The sequence below is a fragment of the Ochotona princeps genome, chromosome 8, assembly GCF_030435755.1.
Source record: "Ochotona princeps isolate mOchPri1 chromosome 8, mOchPri1.hap1, whole genome shotgun sequence".
NCBI classification, from domain to species: Eukaryota; Metazoa; Chordata; class Mammalia; order Lagomorpha; family Ochotonidae; genus Ochotona; species Ochotona princeps.
Window position 1 is genome coordinate 68,906,951 of NC_080839.1, and position 19,557 is coordinate 68,926,507.

The window sequence follows — 19,557 nt, forward strand, 5'->3', positions numbered from 1 at the left end:
CATATAGTTCGTGTATACAAACATTACTGATCACTTCTTAGTTATAATTATCATGTTGTCTTCATATGGAACAACTTCTCCATCCAAATGGATTACTTCTTTTTCTTGCCTAATTGCTCTGGCTGGAACTTGCAGTACTGTGTTAACTACAAGTGGTGAGGGAACAGGTTTATCACATTTATGATCTCAGAAAAAGCTTTCAGTATTTCAGTATTGAATATAGTATTGGCTGTGGATTAGTCAGTTACAGCTTTTATTACTTTAGGTGCAATTTGTTATGGGGTTTTTCCCATGAAAGCATGCTGGATTTTGCCAGATGCTTTTTAAATTTTATTTTTACTGGACAGTCAGATATGCAGAGAGGAAGATCCTCTGTCCGTTGATTCACTCCCCAAGCAGCTGCATCGGCCAGAACTGTGCCAATCCAAAGTCAGGAGCCCGGAGCCTCTTCTAGGTCTCCCACACAGGCACAGGGTCCCAAGGCTTGCCATCCTCAACTGCTTTTCCTAAGCCATAAGCAGGGAGCTGGATGGGAAGCAGGGCCACTGGGAAAAGAACCGGTGCCCATATGGGATCCCAGCGCATGCAAGGCAAGGACTCCAGCTGCAGGCTACCACACCAGGCCCCTGCCTAATGCTTTTATGTATCCATAACGTGAGCATATGGGTTTTGCCCATTGTTTTAATAATGTGTTGCATCATATTTGTAGATTAGCATTATTTTATTATTTTATACCTTTCCTATTATAAAGATGGTAAGAAAGAAGACAAAATGGGAAGGAGGAATCTGGAAAAATGTTAGTGCTGAATAAGGTTTTACATACTCATTTCAGATTTAGATCCAAAATGCTAACAGTTAGTTTATATGAGAATGTATTTAAATTATTGAATTATGTTTTTAAAAATGATTGATAGGCCCGGCACAATGGCTCAATGGCTAAATCCTCACCTTGCAAGCACAAGGATCACATATGGATACCAGTTGGTGTCCCAGCTGCTCCACTTCCCAACAGTTCCCTGCCTGTGGCCTGGGAAAGCAATAGAAGATGGCCCAAAGCCTTACAACCTTGCACCCACGTGGGAAACCCGAAAGAAACTCCTGACCCCTAGCTTCAAATCAACACAGCTTTCACAATTGCAGCCTCTTGGGGAGTGAACCAGCAGATAGAAGATCTTTCCATCTGTCTCTCTTTCTTGCCATAAATCTGTCTTTCCAAGTAAAATAAATAAATTTTTTTTAAATAGATTATCAGATTTAAATAGAGGATAAAAGGGGGCCCGGCAGCGTGGCCTAACGGCTAATGTTGGCGCCTTGAACGCACCTGGATCCCATATGGGTGCCAGTTCTAATCCCAGCAGCTCCACTTCCCATCCAACTCCCTGCTTGTGGCCTGGGAAAGCAGTTGAGGATAGCCCAAGGCCTCGGGACCCTGCTGCTGTGTGGGAGACCTGGAGGAAGTTCCTGCCTCCTGGATTCGGATCGGCGCAGCACCGGCCATTGCGCTCACTTGGGAAGTGAATCATTGGACGGAAGATCCTCCTCTCTATATCTGACTTTGTAATAAAAATAAATAAATCTTTAAAAATAAATGAATAAATAGAGGAGAAAGGCACAACTATATCATCTATGTATAAAATGGTAGAAGGAAAATAAAAAAGTTGGAAAGATTATTATACCTTTCAAAATCTAATCAAAAGAAGGCTACAAGTTACATTAGACAAAAGCCAGAAAGAAAGAAACCTTTTTAGAGATGAGGACAGTTACTTACTAATTATAAAATTACTACTAATAAAAAGTTTACTGCACCAAGTATTAATACTTGCATCAGAAACCAGAGAGATAACATCACTGCTAGTGGTGTAAAGATTAAAGTAAAACATCAGGATACTGTAAATAACTTAATGCCAATAAATTTGGAGATGTAAATGAAATGGACAAATTTCTTTGAAAAAATAATATGAATACAGATTCAAGAAGAAATCAAAGGCTTTACTGCTTTGAATCAATCAGTAGAAAAATTCTTCCTAAAAATTAAAATCCAGATTCAGATGACTGTATTGATAAGGTCTCTGAAATAGTCTGGGAATAAATTACTCTATTATTACAAAGTCTTCCAAAGAATGAGAAAGAAGAGGGACATGATTTCCAATTCAGGTTTTCAAACTGGCAAAAAATTTTATGTCCAAACTTAAACATAACACAAGGAGGTTACATACTAGACTCACTCATCATTGTATAAAAATCATATTAGAAACCAAATATAATAGAATACTAAAAGCACATATATGAAAGTGGTTTATCTTGAGATTGGAAGGGTAGGGACACATTAAAAAGTCACTATGTCAGTTGTACTTTCTATCTACTTTCAAGTCCCTGTTCATGGGCAAACTTGGTGCATTGGGCCAATAGTCTTATTTGTGGACTGCTGCCTAGGAGGTGAAAAAATAAACCGGCGCCACCAAGCGTCTCTACAGGCACTCCCAAACCAGCATACCCTCCTCTTGGACCACCACTTGCTCCGCCTTCTGGACCTTCTGAACCCCCTACTGGCCTTCCTGTTAATTCACCTCCAGGGACTCCTCCACTACTTGAGATCACCTGGAATGCCAAGACTCCCACGGCCTTTACCCAGATGTTTACCCCCAGGTCCACCTCCACGGTCTTCCTCCTGTCCCTCCACCTCAGGGAACCCCAAATAAAGGCTAAACATCTCCCTACAAAAAAAAAAAAAACAGCTCAATATGGTGTTGTTCACTATATTAATATATAAAATTAGTAAAATTCATGACCATCTACATATATGTAAAAAAGCATCTCTATGATTTCTTTCTTTTTAAGAAATGTGTATTTTTAAAATGCAAATTTTTTGCTTTTTTATATTTTTACTTTTTATTATTGTTATTATTTTATTATTATTTATGATACAGTTCCATAGGCCCTGGGATTTCCCTTACCTCTTTCCAGTCCTCTCTCCCCTCACTGAATTCACCTATATTATTACTATAGTATAGGTCTTCATAAATAGTCATATGTCCATCAGTGCGGGCATGGACAATGGGCAGAGTCTAGCATCCTATTGTCAAGATATAGTAAACAGTTTCATTGGGAGTCCCTCTTTGGTCTGGAAGTAGAGATGCATACTACATTGTATCCTTACATCTGGATATGATTGTGTCCGTTACGCAGTTACTATACATCCCCTTAAATGAAAAGCCACAATACAAAATCAATTACAGGAAGAAAAAAGAAATTAACAATACCATGAAGTTAAGTAACATGCTACAGAATGACTAATGTGTCTCTGAAGAAGTGAATGTTTTTTTTTAGTTTCATTTCTTCATAACTCTTTCTCATTAAATTCTTCAGTGTCTCATAAGTCATACAGTAGCATCATTTTCTTCAAAAAGGTTCTTGATTTTCTTTTTCTAAAAAGCATATTTTAAAGAGAAAGAAGGAGAGAAAAGGCCTTGCATCACTGGGTCACTTCCCAAATGGCCGCTACAGCCAGAACTAAGCTAATCCAAAGCTAGGAGCTCCTTTTCAGGTCTCCCATGTGGGTACAGGGTCCCAAAGACTTGACCATTTTCTGCAGCTTTCCCCCAGACCCTCAACATGGAGCTGGATGGGAAGTGGAGCAGCCAGGATGCGAACCAGCACCCATGCGGATGGTGGCATTACAGATCAGAGCATTAGCCTGCCCAGCCCCAACCCTTTATGATTACAATGAACAATTAACAAACGAGGTTTTAAAAATCTGATAAAGTGTATCTAGGGTAAGTCTTATCTACTTGCTTTATTATGCTAGTTAATTCAAGTGATTATATAGAAATTTTTCCTCTGAGATCAAGAATGATTTACATTTAGTATTTTATTTAAAGTTCTCACTTGCTCAGTAAGGAAATAAAAAGAAATAAAAGATTGAAAAGAAAGAAACCATACTATTATTTGTAGATGATGTTGAGTGTGTACCTAGAAAATCCAAAGGAATCTACAGACAGGTATTACTACTAATAACAGATTTTTCGTGCATTTGCTAAGTACAAACTCAACCTGAAAATATCACTTATGTTATATAGATCAGCAGCTGCCATTTAGGAAGTGAATTTTTTTAATGTATTTTGTAATAAAAAATAATAAGAAAAACTTGATGATCTGACAAGTTACACATCATGACTACAAGGAAAATATATAAAATGTCTTTAGAGACATTAAGGAAGATTTACAATAAGGAATTATCGCATATCCATAGATTGTAAAGATTTTTGCTAACTACAATACAATTTCAGTCCGAATCGTAAAATAAATATGGAACTTGAATAGCCAGTTCCAAGCTTTTTATAAAATGTATCTGAGTATATACAAGACATTCTTGAAGAACAAGATGAAGTCTACCCAGAACCCAGATATATAATGAAGCCTCAGAAAGTAAGAAGTGTGTGTTCCTGGCACAGAGTTAGCAGTGTAGGCCAGTGGGGAGAGGAGAAAGTCCTGACACACGTCCACCAGCATACACTCAGGATTTACAGCAGCAGTCACCACAGAAAAGCATGCAGGGGCAATCTCTGCAGTTAATAGAGCTGGGACAATTGGGTTTCCATATGGATAAAAATTAAATTGGACCCATACTTCACACCATAGGTGGAAATCAGTTTTAGCTAAATGTGAAAGCCAAAACCGCCAGGCTTTCTAGCTGTTATTGCAGAATATCAGCTGCCAAGGAGACTGTAGTGACTATTACCTGCAGCCTGCCCGGCTTCATTTTCCACAGCTCCAGGTGGGACTAACCAACCAGAACCCAGCTAAAGCTGAGAAGTCAACTTTGTCATTGTCTTTGCTGCCCCCTCAGCAGCTGCCAAGAAGCCTGCTCTTCATCCCAGAGGGACGGCACTTCCTGTGCAATGAGGAAGGTACTTCTGCCCTAGCCCTTTACTGGGCAGGCCTCAGCAGGGCAGAAAGAAACCCTTCTTCTCTTAGTACCAGATATTGCTTTGTATAAATCCACCCGTTTCAATTGTAGCATAACAAATAAAAGGGCTCGTGATATTGGAAGAATACCAAGAATAAAAGACTAATTATATTGGAATTTCCTAAGAGATAGGGGAAGAATTCTGAATTTGAAAGTATAAATCAATGTTTGTCACAGCACTCCAAGTGCTGAAATATTTCATCATTTCTACCTCTCACTCAAGCATCCTGCTGGGTATCCAAGTGAAATATCACATCCTTAAGTCAGACTGTTAACATTAAACATTGCATGAAGTATTTTGTCTGTTAACTCCGGATACCTAAGGTGACTGCTTTCCAAAACAGAAGAGGGCGTATTTGATGAATTCTGTGATAGTTTCAGAGTTTCTCTTGATTCACTTCTTCACTATTTGACATCATCAGACTTCTTATTCTTTTGCCAGTCCGAAGGGTATATACCTTATCTATAAGAGTAACACCCGGCGGCATGGCCTAGCAGCTAAAGTCCTCGCCTTGAAAGCCCCGGGATCCCATATGGGCGCTGGTTCTAATCCCGGCAGCTCCACTTCCCATCCAGCTCCCTGCTTGTGGCCTGGGAAGGCAGTCGAGGACGGCGTAAAGCTTTGGGACCTTGCACCAGCGTGGGAGACCCAGAAGAGGTTCCAGGTTCCCGGCATCGGATTGGCATGTACCGGCCCATTGCGGCTCACTTGCAGAGTGAATCATCGGATGGAAGATCTTCTTCTCTGTCTCTTCTCCTCTCTGTATATCTGGCTTTCCAATAACAATAAAATCTTTTAAAAAAAAATAACACCAGTCACATTGGCTTTGACCCATGGACGGCAATCCTGGAGAGTGTCTTTGAACAAAACGCAAACATGAGCAGGTGGCATGTACCTTGTATGTGGAAGTCAAGTTCAGGGAGGTTTGTGTTTCACAGCTTTGGGGGCACTGAAAGTCTTTAAGTGAATTGTTCCAGACTTCCTGCAGTTTAAGATAAGCTGTAATTCCATGCTTGTGCTATACGGCTTGCTTGCCCAGTGTCCTCAGTAGTTACTGCTGAATCAGCAATCTTTCTCCTTTGTTAAGCTAGAAAAGTGTATGGAAAAAGTGCTGGGAATCCACTGCTGATCCCATTCTTGGTCTGTGCATGACAGATTTCACGCCAAAATGATTTCCAAAAGGGAAGATTCCTTTACTGGCTTTTCTTGTCCAGTCAGACTTCATGTAGGTCTTATAGCTAATGCTATGTCTAAAAGAGACATATTTCACCAACAAAACTCAGCGGAAGCTATATATCATGGATTTTGATGTTTTTGTTTTTGTTACTTTCATCTCTTCAAAACAGTTTCTTCTGATTAAATGATTCAATGACTCATAGATCATACAATAGCACCGTTTTATTCAAGAAGGTTCTTGATTTTTTTTTTCATTTCTTCAGCAACACATTAATCATTCAGTAGCATCTTATTTAACTTCATGGTGTGGTTAATTTCTTTTTTCTTCCTACAAACTATGTTAATAACCAGTCCAAACATTTCCAAATAACACTATCATTGTGATAATACAATAATCTTCAGTCCTGCCCATTCTTTACACTGTTGTTCTCATAATTTCACTTCAGTATATCATATACATAAGATGTACATGTGTGTACATAAAAAAACATTGTTGTTATTGTTTTGAATGTAATTTACCTGTTAGATCACTTATGGATATAAAAAATAATATTTTTTATTTTATTTTCACTTACTCATTCTTCAATGGTCTTTTCTTTATGAAGATATGAGTTTATGATCTATATCCAGGTATCTACCAATGGAGAAATGGATAAATAAAATATAGTCTACTGTCCAGTACAATGCTGTTAGGCTTTTTCAAATAGAAATTTTGTCAATTTCAGCATTCATAGAACCAGAGAACTGTATGCTCGGTGAAGTAAGTCGAGCACAAAAAGGCCAGTGCCATAGATTCTCTCTTGTGCGTGGGATCTAAAACAAGTAACAGAGTAAAGCAATAGCAGCCAGAGACTGAGTGAAAGGGATATGGAGAAAACGGAAAGAAGATGTCATAGAATAGAAAGCCTCAGTTACACTGAGGGAATAAGTGTTTTTCCTCCCCTGGAATATATTGCATATAATGGAGAACATAGTTAACATTAGGGTGTTATACATTTGACAGTCCCTGAGGAGTAAATTTCAGAGGTTCCCACAAAAAAAAGTTCTTTGAGGTTGATTAGGCTGATCTAATTATTCTGACCTAATTTCTAAATCATGTCATTTTAGATCCCATAAATATACACAACTATAATTGACAAGCTTAGTAATTCAGAATTTTAAAAGCAAAATTCTATAATTTATGACATCAATAAACTAAAGCAAAAAAATCACATTATCCTATCAATATATGCAAAAAAGTGTTTAGCAAAACCCATTTATGATTGTTAAATAAACTCACCAGTTTTTTAATACTAGTTGATGTTTAAACCTAGTTTATTTCTGTCTTTATTCTCATCTATTCTAGTAGACTAGAAATAGAGGAAACATTATCAACTTCATAAGCACCCTTAAAAAAAAAAAAAGAAGAAGAGGGGCCTGGCGGCGTGGCCTAGCAGCTAAAGTCATCACCTTGTACGTACCAGGATCCCGTATGGGCGCTGGTTCTAATCCCAGCAGCCCCACTTCCCATCCAATTCCCTGCTCGTGGCCTGGGAAAGCAGTCGAGGATGGCCCAAACCTTTGGGACCCTGTGCCCATGTGGGAGACCCAGAAGATGAACCTTTTGGCTCCTGGCTTCGGATTGGCTCAACTTCGGCCTTTGCAGTCACTTGGAGAGTGAATCACTGGACAGAAGATATTCCTTTCTGTCTCGCCTCCTCTCTGTATATCTGACTTTCCAATAAAAATAAACAAATCTTAAAAAAAAAAAAGAAAAGGAAGAACTCTGCAGGTAACAGTAGACTTAATGCTAGAAACTCAGTTTTTCCATTAAGATCAGGAAGAAGGTAGGGATGTCTTCCCTGACCAGTCCTTTTCAGCATCATATTGGGAGTTCTTGCTGATGCCATTAAGTAAGAAAAGAAAAACCAAAGAAATACAGATTGGGAAGGAAGAGATAAGATTTTCTTTGAGCTTAACATTACTGTCTATGTAGAAAATCTACAGAATTAACAATAAGGAATCCTAGAAATAGCTAGCCATTACATGGGGCACATCAAGGTAAGGCGCAGCATGCAGTGCTTTCAACCTGTATTTACCTGCCCATTCAAGTCCCAGCTTCTCTGTTTCTGAGGGAACTTCCCGCCACCTTCTGGGAAATCTAAGTAGAATTCCTGTTTCCTTACATTCACTTGCCCAAGTCCTGACTGTTTCAGCCCATTTGGGGAGTAAGACAGTGAATCAAAGATTCTCTCTCCAGATCCAGCGCCATGGCAGAGTAGGAGGCCAAGCCTGAACCTTTGGCATAGTAGCCCAATGCCTTGGGTTCCTGTGTACCAATGTGGGAGACCTGGAAGAAGCTCCTGGCTCCTGCTGTTGCAGCCATTTAAGGAGTGAACCAGTGAATGGAGGCGCTCTCTGTGTCCTTCTCTCTATAACTCTGCCTTTCAAACAAACAACAAAAAAAATTATTTTTCTCTTTCTTTCTCTTTTTTCCTCCTCTGTGTGTGTGTGTGTCTGTGTCTGTGTATATGTGCTATAACTTTCAAATCAATCAGTAAAATGAAACCCAAGAAAGAGCAGGTACATCAAGGTTGTAGGATACAAGCTTAACATACAAAAGTCAGTAATTTTCTTATTTACCAGTAATAAAGATGTGAAATATGAAGCTTAAAACTTAGTAGTATTTGTGCCTGGCACAGTTGCCTGGTGGCTGAAGTCTTCACCTTGCACGTGCCGGGATCCCCATATAGGTGCTGATACGTGTCCTGGTTGCCCCACTTCCCATTCTGCTCCCTGCTTGTGGCCTGGGAAAGCAGATGAGGATGGCCCAAAGCGCCCACTTAGGAGACCTGGAAGAATCTCCAGGCTCCTGGCTTCAGATTGGCACAACTCCAGCCTTTGTGGCCACTGGGTCAGTGACTCATCAGACGTAAGATCTTCTTGTCTTTTCTCCTCTCTGTATATCTGAATTTCCAATAAAAATAAATAAATATTTTTTTTAAATTCTAGACTGCTGGAATGTTTCTTATTTAAAAAAAAAGAAAAGAAAGACTTAGGGGCCCAGTATGGTAGCCTAGCGGCTAAAGTCCTTGCCTTGAACGCTCCAGGATCCAATGTGGGCACTGCTTCTAATCCCAGCAGCCCTGCTTTCCATCCCGCTCCCTGCTTGTGGCCTGGAAAAGCAGTTGAGGACAGCCCAAAGCTTTGGGACACTGCACCTGTGTGGGAGACCCAGAAGAGGGTCCAGGCTCCTGGCTTCAGATCGGCTCATCTCCGGCTTTGCGGCCACTTGGGCAGTGAATCATTGGATGGAGGATCTTCCTCTCTGTCTCTCCTCCTCTGTATATCTGCCTTTCCAATAAAAATAAATAAATGAATCTTTAAAAATAAAGATGTAGCAGTATTCATATTAGCACACCCCCTCCAAAATGAAATGCTTAGGTACAGATGTAAAAATATATATAAGAGCACTGTACGAGGGAAAACTATGAACTTCTAATGAACAAAATCGAGGAAGAACTAAATAAGTGCATAGACAGTCTGTGTTTGGGTTTAGAAAGACAAGATATTGCTAAGATCTAAGAGCCAACACCATACTGGATTTTCTCAATTGGAGTGCCACCCATTTCCTTGCCTTTTTTTGGAAATCTCTGAAGTGCCATGTGTCAAGTGCATGATAAGAGTAGCTGAAGATCATTGCAAGACCATTTTGGCCAGCACCAGTTCTAAGCAGGAGTTTTGCTAAGTGGGGTGTTGAGGAAAGCAGATGAGGCTGCTATAGATCTCAGCTCCTCCTCATTGGCTTCCTGCTTGCCTGCATCAAGGGGATCTCCTCATTTGCTGTAGAGATTCTTATTGGCTCCAGGAGGGTAGTAGGTGATGGTTTTTCCCAGTCTGAACAGAGTTCTAGCCATATTCTAAAGTCTAGCCATTTTTTTCAGTGTTCTGTAGAAGGAATAAATAAGGTAATCTAAGTCTGTTTCTTTCTTGTAGGTAATCCGTGCCTTGCTGCTCTTTCCAACAATTGAGCGAATGTCTGAGTCACCCAATGGCAGGATTGCCACTCCACTTTTGTGCTGGTTTCGATATGCTCTCTATTTTATTAGCTACTTATTACTTAAACCATGTCCTGAGACAATCAAGTCCATGGTATGCAGAATGAGCCTTCAAGCAATGAACGTGAAAAATGAATTTGTACAGATGAATATATTAGAACCGTTCTGCATTGGTAAGCACATCTTAAATGATTTTTAAATGTATACGTTTGTTTTTGTGTCAAAATATTTACAGAATAATCTCAAGCAGTAGGTAAATATAAAACAGGTAATTATTTGTTTTCATCACTGGAATTTTTTTTTTTAATTTTTACTTATTTATTTAAGAGGCAGATAGAAAAACAGAATTCACACCTGATAATTCACTCCTCAGAAGGCCTGCAGCAATGAAGGCTGGGCAAGACTGAAGCTAGGAGCCTGGAATGCAAACCAGGTCTCCCATCTAGGAGACAGGGACCCGATCACTGGACCCATCACCTGCTGCCTCACAGTGAGCACCGTTGCAGAAAGCTGCAGTCGGAAGCGTAGCCAAGACTCCAACCTAAGCTCTGATGTAGGGTGTGGGCATCAGCCTGCAGCTGAACCAGGTTGAATGCCCACACCACCCAAAAAAGCAAAGAGTTTAAGATGAGAAAGAATGAAAATTTTAAATAAAGAGGAGGAATTTGTTCTGCATAGAAAAAAAGAGAGAGAGAGAGAAAGCTTATCAAGCTGATATTTTACCTAATGCTTCCAGTTCTCCCTTCTAGCTTCAGGATGGTGAGAAATGCTTCTGCTTTGCATAGGACACAGCGTGGATGGGGGCCTCACCAGAATCAAGATGCAGCTTGTTCAGTGTTTTTGCGGAATTCAGCCCAAGGAAACCAGAGCCATTGTGTCTGTGTAGACTGCTTTTATTTTCTTCCTTTAAGTGTTGGGAAGGGGTGTTAAATTATAAAAGCAAGCATTACTGTGGTGAAATGGCAGTGCAGTTTAGTACTGGGTGCTTATGCCAGAGAATGTTTTTGCCAGTTTACTTTTTGGCTCTACAAGGTGTTTTTAAATATAATATATTTTTATAATACCACTTTATTCTATATTTATAAATGGCTTTTATAATAAAATAATCCTAGTTTCTTAGCCTATACAATTGGAGCAAAATAATTTCCCATAAAGAAAAAGATTGTTCTAGGCTTGAATGCAGTTATGGAACTGTCAAACATGTGACAGTCTGTATCTGTTGTTATTGATACAACAATATTAATTGCAACCCCAGCTGGTGGCAGTGTTTCAGGTTTCAGATTCTTCAGAAGAAGTAAGATTTAGATGTTGTTACTGGATGTGTATCTCTGAAGGAGAAATAGAAATGCAAACAAATGATTTGTGCAAAGTTACAGTGACAGTGGGTGATGATCAAATCAGGCAGTCTTCCACAATATTAATTTTTTTTTTTTTTTTGCCGTGCTGCTGTTATCTTTTTACACTACTTAAGGAGAAATCCAGGATTCAGGAATTAGGTTTACAAAACTTATCTGTATTAAAAATGCTGCAAGATCTGGGGCATAGTAAAATCTAGGAACTTGTCATAACCCTGCCTATTGTAGTTACACAGCTTCAGATTTCCTTAGTTTTTTCTCAATATGTAGTCACAGAAAGACATCAGAGATAAGGCTCAGTATCTTTTCTGTTTGTGAATAATTTTCTCCATGCTGTCTCCACGTCCCACTGTTTGTTACAGGTTTTGCATAGCAGTAGAAAGGGATGCGATAAGGAGAGCAGAAGCAAGCCTGTGGACAGTCACAGACAGCCACAGTGGTGGGAGGGAGAGATGTTCTGCATCCTGCCTGCACAGTATCAGAAAGGAATGACTTAGGAGGTGAAAGCGACAGAAACCCTGATTCCCATTTCAATTCTGCCCTGGACTTAGTCCGTGGCCTCGGAGTCATCACTTACCCTCCTGGATTGCCAGCTGTTGATGAAATCAACAAGGTTCCCCCACCCCCTTTTAACTCATCAAATGGATTTTGAAAACAAAACAAAACAAATACCAGTCTCCTAAATGGGATTTCTGCTTTGGGGAAGGTGGAGTGAATGTACTTTTCCTGATTTCCCTTGCTACATACTGAAAATCCCATATCAAACAGACATAGAAGTTCTGGAGCAAGAGTACAGACTGTAGACTGCTTAGCAACCTGGAGATCCAGGGAGCGACTTAACAGTAAGTTCCCTAGGTTTCTTGTTGCCACATGTATCCTAGACATGGCACTGGCAACCCAGAAACACACACACACACACACACACACACACACACAAGCCCACTACCTGTAACCAAAGGGCCAGGAAAAGGGGCAGCCTTTGTAGGGGAAGAAAAAAAAATTGTTTTCTGTGCATCCTTCACAGTGTTTATTTGGGACAGATCCTGTAACAAAATGATTAATAAGAGAACATGAAACCATATTCTCTTGTAGCTCACATATACCTGGGAGATACCCAGAAAAGTGAGTAAACCCCAGAATGGCTTCCAGGAAAAGTTGAGGCTTCAACACTGTCTTTACCCAAAACAAGGCAGAAAGAGGGCTGGGCAGGCCAGTACTGCAAGGTGGGGAGGAAGAAAAAGGCAAACAGGGCAAGGTGTGTTTAGCAAATCTAAGTTGGTGTCTCCTCCCTTGCTGGTGTCTATTGATTGTGAAGCAGCCTGCTCCTCCTGGTACAGAAATGAAGGCAATGTGGAGATTTCCTTTGTAGATATGAATTTTCCTTGCAGAGGCAAATTCCTACTCTTTTGAACTTTTCCCTGTGTCTGCAGTTTTTCAAAATAAGAATTTAGCTTAAAATAACCCTTTGGCTAAAAAGAGGCATATTTTGAGGGTGGCATGTTTCAGACACCTGCAGCCATATTCGGGTGTGCCATATTCTGATCTCCTACACCTTCTAAAATTGTTAGACAGTAACTGCTGTACTCCTGCTGTATACCATAGTAAAAACTGTGGCCTCCTGTCCCCCCATCTGCAAAGGTCTCATAGTAAGTGGCATCTCACTCCGCCTAGCCAGCAGCAATGAGGTCCCCACCTGCTGGTGTACTATCGAGACAGGGATGAGGAGATAATTGGGATTTTCACCTCAGCCCAACAGTCATGGAGCTGCCACACCTAGCCCGTGATGTCAGCCTGAGTTCTCGTGCAGAAGCAGCAAGGACTCTCACCCTGTGGGCAGTGGTGAGATGTACCACCTTCTCCTTCCAGAGCAGTGTCTTCAAAGAAAAAGGAAAAACAAGAAATTTGAAGATCCAGAGTCTTATAATATCTGAAGTGTCCCATTCTTAGCTAATAATTGCTTGTCCAAGAAAATCTCAATTTCAGTGGAAAAAGATGATAGATGCCAACACCAAAATGACAGATGCTAGAATCATCTGACAAAGTTTAAAGCAACCATTATGAACATACTTCAGCAACAATTAATAAAAATGTTCAAAAATATTTACAGAACACATGCCTGTCAAAGAAGTGTTTCTGTAGAATGTACTATCTGCTCTTATACCTCAATACAGGTTGAATGTCCCTTATCCTAAATGCTTGGGCCAGAAGTACTTCAAACCTTAGAATATTTGCATTAGACTTTTCCCAGCTTCCCAATCCAAAAATCGGAAAACTCAAATATTCCAAATTTGTAAGCTTTCCAAGTTTCAGCATGGATTAGAGATGCTTAAGCTATAATAAAAAGCCAAACCATCCAATTAGAAAATGGAATTAAAAACTTGAACTTAAATAGACAATTTGTCAAGCAGTAATAAGCCCAGGAAAAGGTGTTCAATATGATTAACTATTATAAAATGCAAATGAAGATTATAATGAGATTATCATTAAATACCTGTCAGAGTAGCTAAATTCAAAACTAGCAACAGCGGTGCTGTTAAGAATGCAGAAACTGGATCATTCAGACCTTGTACCTGGTAAGATGGCATACCCCTTCTGGAAAACAGTTTGGCAGATCCTACAAAAGCTAAATTTGCAACTACCATGTTACCAATTTCACTCCTAGACCTGCATCCTTGAAAATTAAAATTTGCATTCACACAAAAACTTGTACATCAATGTTCAAGCATCTTTGTTCATAATAGCCCCTAACTGGAAACAACGAGATGCCTTTCAATGGTTAAACAGTTGAACAAACCAAAGAACCATACCATAGAGTAACATTCAGCAATAAAAAGACATTATTAATACACTCAGCCAGCTGGGATTAATCTCCAGAGAATTAATTCTTAATGGGAAAAAAAATCTCTGAAGGTTACACAGTGTATGATTGCATTTATGCATTCTTGAAATGATGAAAATACAGACATGAAGAACAGATTAGTGGTTGCATGAATTAAGACTGGAAGTGGATGAGAAAGTAAGAAGAACTAAAATCGAGAGATCCTTGCAGTGATGCAATTCTTACCTTCATGAATGCCAGCATCAATGTCTGATTGATAATATTATACCATAATTTTGCAAGATGCTACCATTAGGAGAACCTGCATAAAGGGTACAGGCAGTTATTTCTCTTCCTTTTGTTGCAGTGATGGATTTGCTGTTTTTGTCCAGTAGCCTCAAGTGCAGACAGCAGGGAGCTTGACACAGTCTTCCCTGTAGGAGCCTTCAGGCTACATTGTTGCTTGAGGAACCCTGGCTTTCTTTAGCCCAGAACCTTAAGAGTCATGTTACACCTTGTGCAAAATAGACTATAAACCAGACTGAACATTCAGCCACATTTCCTTCCCGGCAGCCAACTTGGGCACACGTTGGGAGCACAACCCTTTGGTTTCTAACATCATGTCTTTCTCATGTCTCCTAATCCTGTGCCTCTAGAAATGGCTTTCTCATATCTGTTAACCATTACTTCAGGAGTCTCTGGTTTCTTCCCAGTAGGCACTTAATCTTTGCAACTTTGGCTAAAGGGAAAGTAGGCAAGAATTACCTATATTCTTTCCTTCTTGGGGTTCTTGCTTCTTTCCCTACTTGGTGTTTAGTTCACTCTCCTAGTAGTGACCTACCATATCCAGTAACCAAACATTTTAATTATCTTACCCAGCCTCTTCCCACCTGCTTAGGATTTCCAAGGACACCCTGCCTCCTGCTGCAGCAGCCATCACAGAAGATCTTTGCTCCTGCTTTCCTTGGCTATTCCTGAGTCCTAGTCCCCTGCTTACTCTGCAGAAGGTTCCAGCTGAGAGAGAACATCATGCCTCCTAATGGAAGACCTAACTTACAGGAGACCAGGGAGTTCTGTCAGAGGTCATGCCCCAAGAAAGAGGGTAACCATAATTCATACCAGCTACCTGGGCAGTGGTGTGGTTTCAGGTGACACAGAGAGAGAAGTCATCAAGGGGGAAGCACAGTACAGGTCAGAGATCATTCACCATGGTCCCATTGGTTGGGCTGGACTCTTCCCCCCTCGGGCCTGCGTCTCCATGGCTTTGACTGTCATCCAGACAATGGCCTTAACTTGCCGGCCTGGCTTTAGGAAGCCTTGCAGTGTTTGTACGTTATGTAATGTCTGTGCTTCAGTAGAAATCTTAGGGAAACAAAGGGAGGAAGTTTCCTAGTCCAAGTAATGGATAATAAATCCTGCCTTATCTAGATAAAAAAACTGATTTCCTGTATCCTTTTGTTTATACACACATTTTTTGTTGTTGTTGTTGTAAGCTCAGAAAAATTCAAGTATTTCAAATACTGCAGCCTGTTGAACAAAGATGGCACATCCCTTCCTGCAGGTTCTAGGGCTCTGGCATTGGCATTCCGTTCAGGTGTGAGGAAGTGCACCCTCCCACCCTGCCGAGCAGTCAGAGAATAGCAGCCCTTAGTCAGCTAGTACCCATTGGAAGCGTCAACAGCATGCACATCGCCAGTGTGCATCAGAGTCATTTGTGTAATTACGTTGTCTTAAGAGAGTTAGTTTTTTTTAAGACCATACATGAAATTTCAACTTTAATTTTAAATCTGAACTGTTGCCTACTACCTATTTTCTTTAGAGTGGCTGTTCTTCCATTTCATGAGAAATACTTCACCAAGACAGCTAAATTAGGTTTTCTGATCAAAGCTGAAAGAAAATATATTTTAACTCAACAGTATCACAGGTCAAAATAATTAACTTTGTAAAATATTCTAGGGTCTTTTCATTGGTTGGGCCAGGTTGATGTTTTAATTCCTTTCAGTTACCTAACTAGAAAAACATAGCACAGAGAATAGGGAATTGCTGGTGGGTTGCATTGCTTTGTTGAATGTGTTCCTGTAGAAGAAACGTTCAGAGTCTTTCCTTTCCTTAATCAGGGTAGCAATACATTTTTTAATTATTTATACTTATATGAAATAAATTGAACTATTTAACGAGCTGACAACATAAATTTCACTAATGAATCACAAGTGTCTTCTCAGAATATTTTTAAACTCAATCCCAGAGTAGCTTTTTAAATAGTATGAATTCATGAGATGCAGTGAGATTTCTATGCTACTGTGCTACATATTCTGTTTTGCATGTGAGTAGCTTGTGAAAATCTGACTGTAAAACCTAACTACAGTCATTATTCATCTGTACAAATATAGGCTAGAGTTAAGGAATGAAAGGATAGATTTTTTTTTTCAGTGGGAGCAGGGAAGCAATATTAGGATTTGGAACAAAAGGTGATTCAATATGGTACTAGGACAGCTTCTCTTAGACTTAAATGGCCCAATAAATGTCTTACTGAAATATATAGTGAATATTTTACTATTTTTCCTAATTTCCTTAAGTAATACATTTACTTCTATTTGCTTATTCTTCATTTTATTTGAAACTCAGAAACACAGAGGGAAATCTTACATTCACTGATTTACTCCCCAAATGTCCTGAATAGTCATGGATGAACCAGACCAGAAAAGGAACCCAGAACCCTCCTTGGTCCCCCATGTGGGTGACCAGGACCCATGTAGTGAACGTGTTGGGTCCCTGCCTATACCTGCTGTGTCCCTGAGTACCCAGAAGCAGGAAGCTAGATCTCATGTAGGCATTTCCATAGGAGATGCAGGTACCCCAAGTAGCACCTTAACCACTGCACCAAACACCTGCCTCTAAATAAATTTTTAGTTTTACTTTTAAATTACCTGCCAGTTTAAAAAGTCATTTTTCTTAAAATTCTTAAAATTTCTTAAAATTCTTAAAATCTCTTAAAATTACACAACGCCTTGAGTGTTTCACTTTGGCTAACTGCATGTCACCCAGAAAAAAGGCCAGAACTTTGTTCATTTTTATCAGCTAGGGTTATGTTTGACTATGGACAACACAAAACTAAGTTACAGAAGCCAGGACAAATAGGAGTCCATGTCTCTTATGCACTAAGAAACCTGGGCATAGGTCAATGATATGTCAGCAGCCTCATCAAGGATGTACTTTCTTTCTGAATCTCCACTCCATTGTCCTTAGCAAATAGGCCTTTATCTTCATTCTTGTCATCTCCAGATCACATGTTAGGGCCTGGCATGGTGGCCTAGTAGCCAAAGTCCTCGCCTTAAACACGCCGGGATCCTATGTGGGTGCTGGTTCTGGTTCCGGCAGACCCACGTTCCATCCATCTCCTTGCTTGTGGCCTGGGAAGACAGTTGAACATGGCCTCAAGCCTTGGGACCCACCTGCATGGGAGACCCAGAAGAAACTCCTGGCTCCTAACTTTGGATCAGCTTAGCTCCGGTAATTGCAGCCACTTGGGAAGTGACTCAGCAGACAGAATATCTTCCTCTCTGTCTCTCCTCCTCTCTGTATATCTGCCTTTCCAATAAAAATAAAATAAATCTTTTTTAAAAATAAGATTGCATATTAGCTTCTGCAACTCCAGGTCTCATGACTGACATTCAAACAAAAAGAATTGTACTGGAGGGGGAGCAACAGCTTCGTTCCTGATGAAGCTCTGACTTAATGAAAATGGTACTCCTCCAGGCATATCATCCTGTAGATCAGTAGCTGTTCGAGGCACATCCTTCACTGTAAAGGACAAAGAGTCGTTGTATGTTCTGACTTTCCTATGTCTTGGTGGAGGAAGGCAAGGAAAGTAAAGGACTTTTGGGTGTTGGATTTTGGGTGTTTATAACACATCTGCCATGTCCCTACTACTATGTTCTCAGACATAGTAGCTTGGGTCCACAGACTTAATCACCTACCAGACGCCTAGCTGAAAAGGTTACATTTGCTCTCTGTTCACCATAGCTAAAATCTACCAAAGCCATGTTGCTCCAGGATGCGTTTGGGCTTCATTAGCCCTGGCAAGACAGCCTTAGACCAGGTCTACAGCTTTTTACCCTAATATGACAGGCCTTTTTCAAATCATGTCTAGAAAAACTTATACATAATACAGCCTATCTCCATTCCTGAGTTTATTCTATCCACTATTTTAGAGGAAATTTAAACTTCTCATTGTTTCAACTCTGTGTGTTTCCTCTCCACACTCACTGCCATCATGGAGGTGGCAGATTCTCTGTCCAGCAAGTCTTGAATGGCTGCTTTTTAAAAAAGACTGAGTTTTCCTTGTCAATATCTTGTTATATTTTGGACATACAGAATGTAATCCTTTTAAAGAAACTCAGAATGTCTAGAAATAATATAGAACTGCTTCAAAATGATTGTGGAAAAATGGAATTAAAAGTAAGTTTGGCAACAGGTGTTGAGCTTAGTAGTTAAGACACTGGTTGTGCTATCCACATTCCATAGTACGGGACCAGGGGTAAGTTCCTGGCTCTGACTGGCTTCCTGCCAGTGCACACCCTGGTGGACAGCACTGATGGCTGCCATCGTCCTTTTCCTGCCACCCACATTGGAGGTCTCCATTGAGTTCCTGACAGCCAGCTTTGGCCCTGTCTGAGGACTGTTACAGGAATTAGGGGAGTGAGTAGATGAGAGAACTCACTGTCCTCACACCTCCACCCCTGCCTTGCAAGTAAGTGAATAAATCATTAAAACCGATAAATAATTTTATTTAATGCCGAATGACTTTGAAATTCATGCAGTTTTTTGTAACATGCATTTTCCATGAACTCTTTATTATTATATCAGACTAAGCTAGAACATCTGGTAGATTTCCTGCCTCCAACACTCACCTTTCTTATTAAATCATGCCCACCATCAGTCATTCACTTTGTCTCAGTAGTTCTCTTTGTTTCAGCACCTACAGCCTTCCCTCCCAATGTCATGACAAAAACAACCAACCAAAGCATTCTCCTGTGAAATCCTTGTTAGCCACCAAAACTGTGGACCAACTTGGCTTCTCATCCGCAAGTTGTACTTTAGAAAACTATTCCCATGTCTCCTGAAAGTATTCTAGTTTATTATCAACTGTAGTTTTCCTTGCCTCTCTACTGCCCCTCATTGCTGTGATTAATGCTTATGGGGGC

General features: G+C 40.1%; 1 protein-coding gene across 2 annotated transcripts in view; it reads left to right on the forward strand.

Moving 5' to 3' along the window:
• LDAH (lipid droplet associated hydrolase) overlaps window positions 1-19,557 on the forward strand; it is a 112,274-nt gene that overhangs the window by 64,443 nt on the left and 28,274 nt on the right. For both annotated transcript variants that reach the window (XM_004582629.4, XM_058668223.1), the window contains exon 5: window positions 10,119-10,353. In XM_004582629.4, the coding sequence (XP_004582686.1) occupies window positions 10,119-10,353 (235 nt within the window). The remainder of the gene's footprint in view (window positions 1-10,118; window positions 10,354-19,557) is intronic.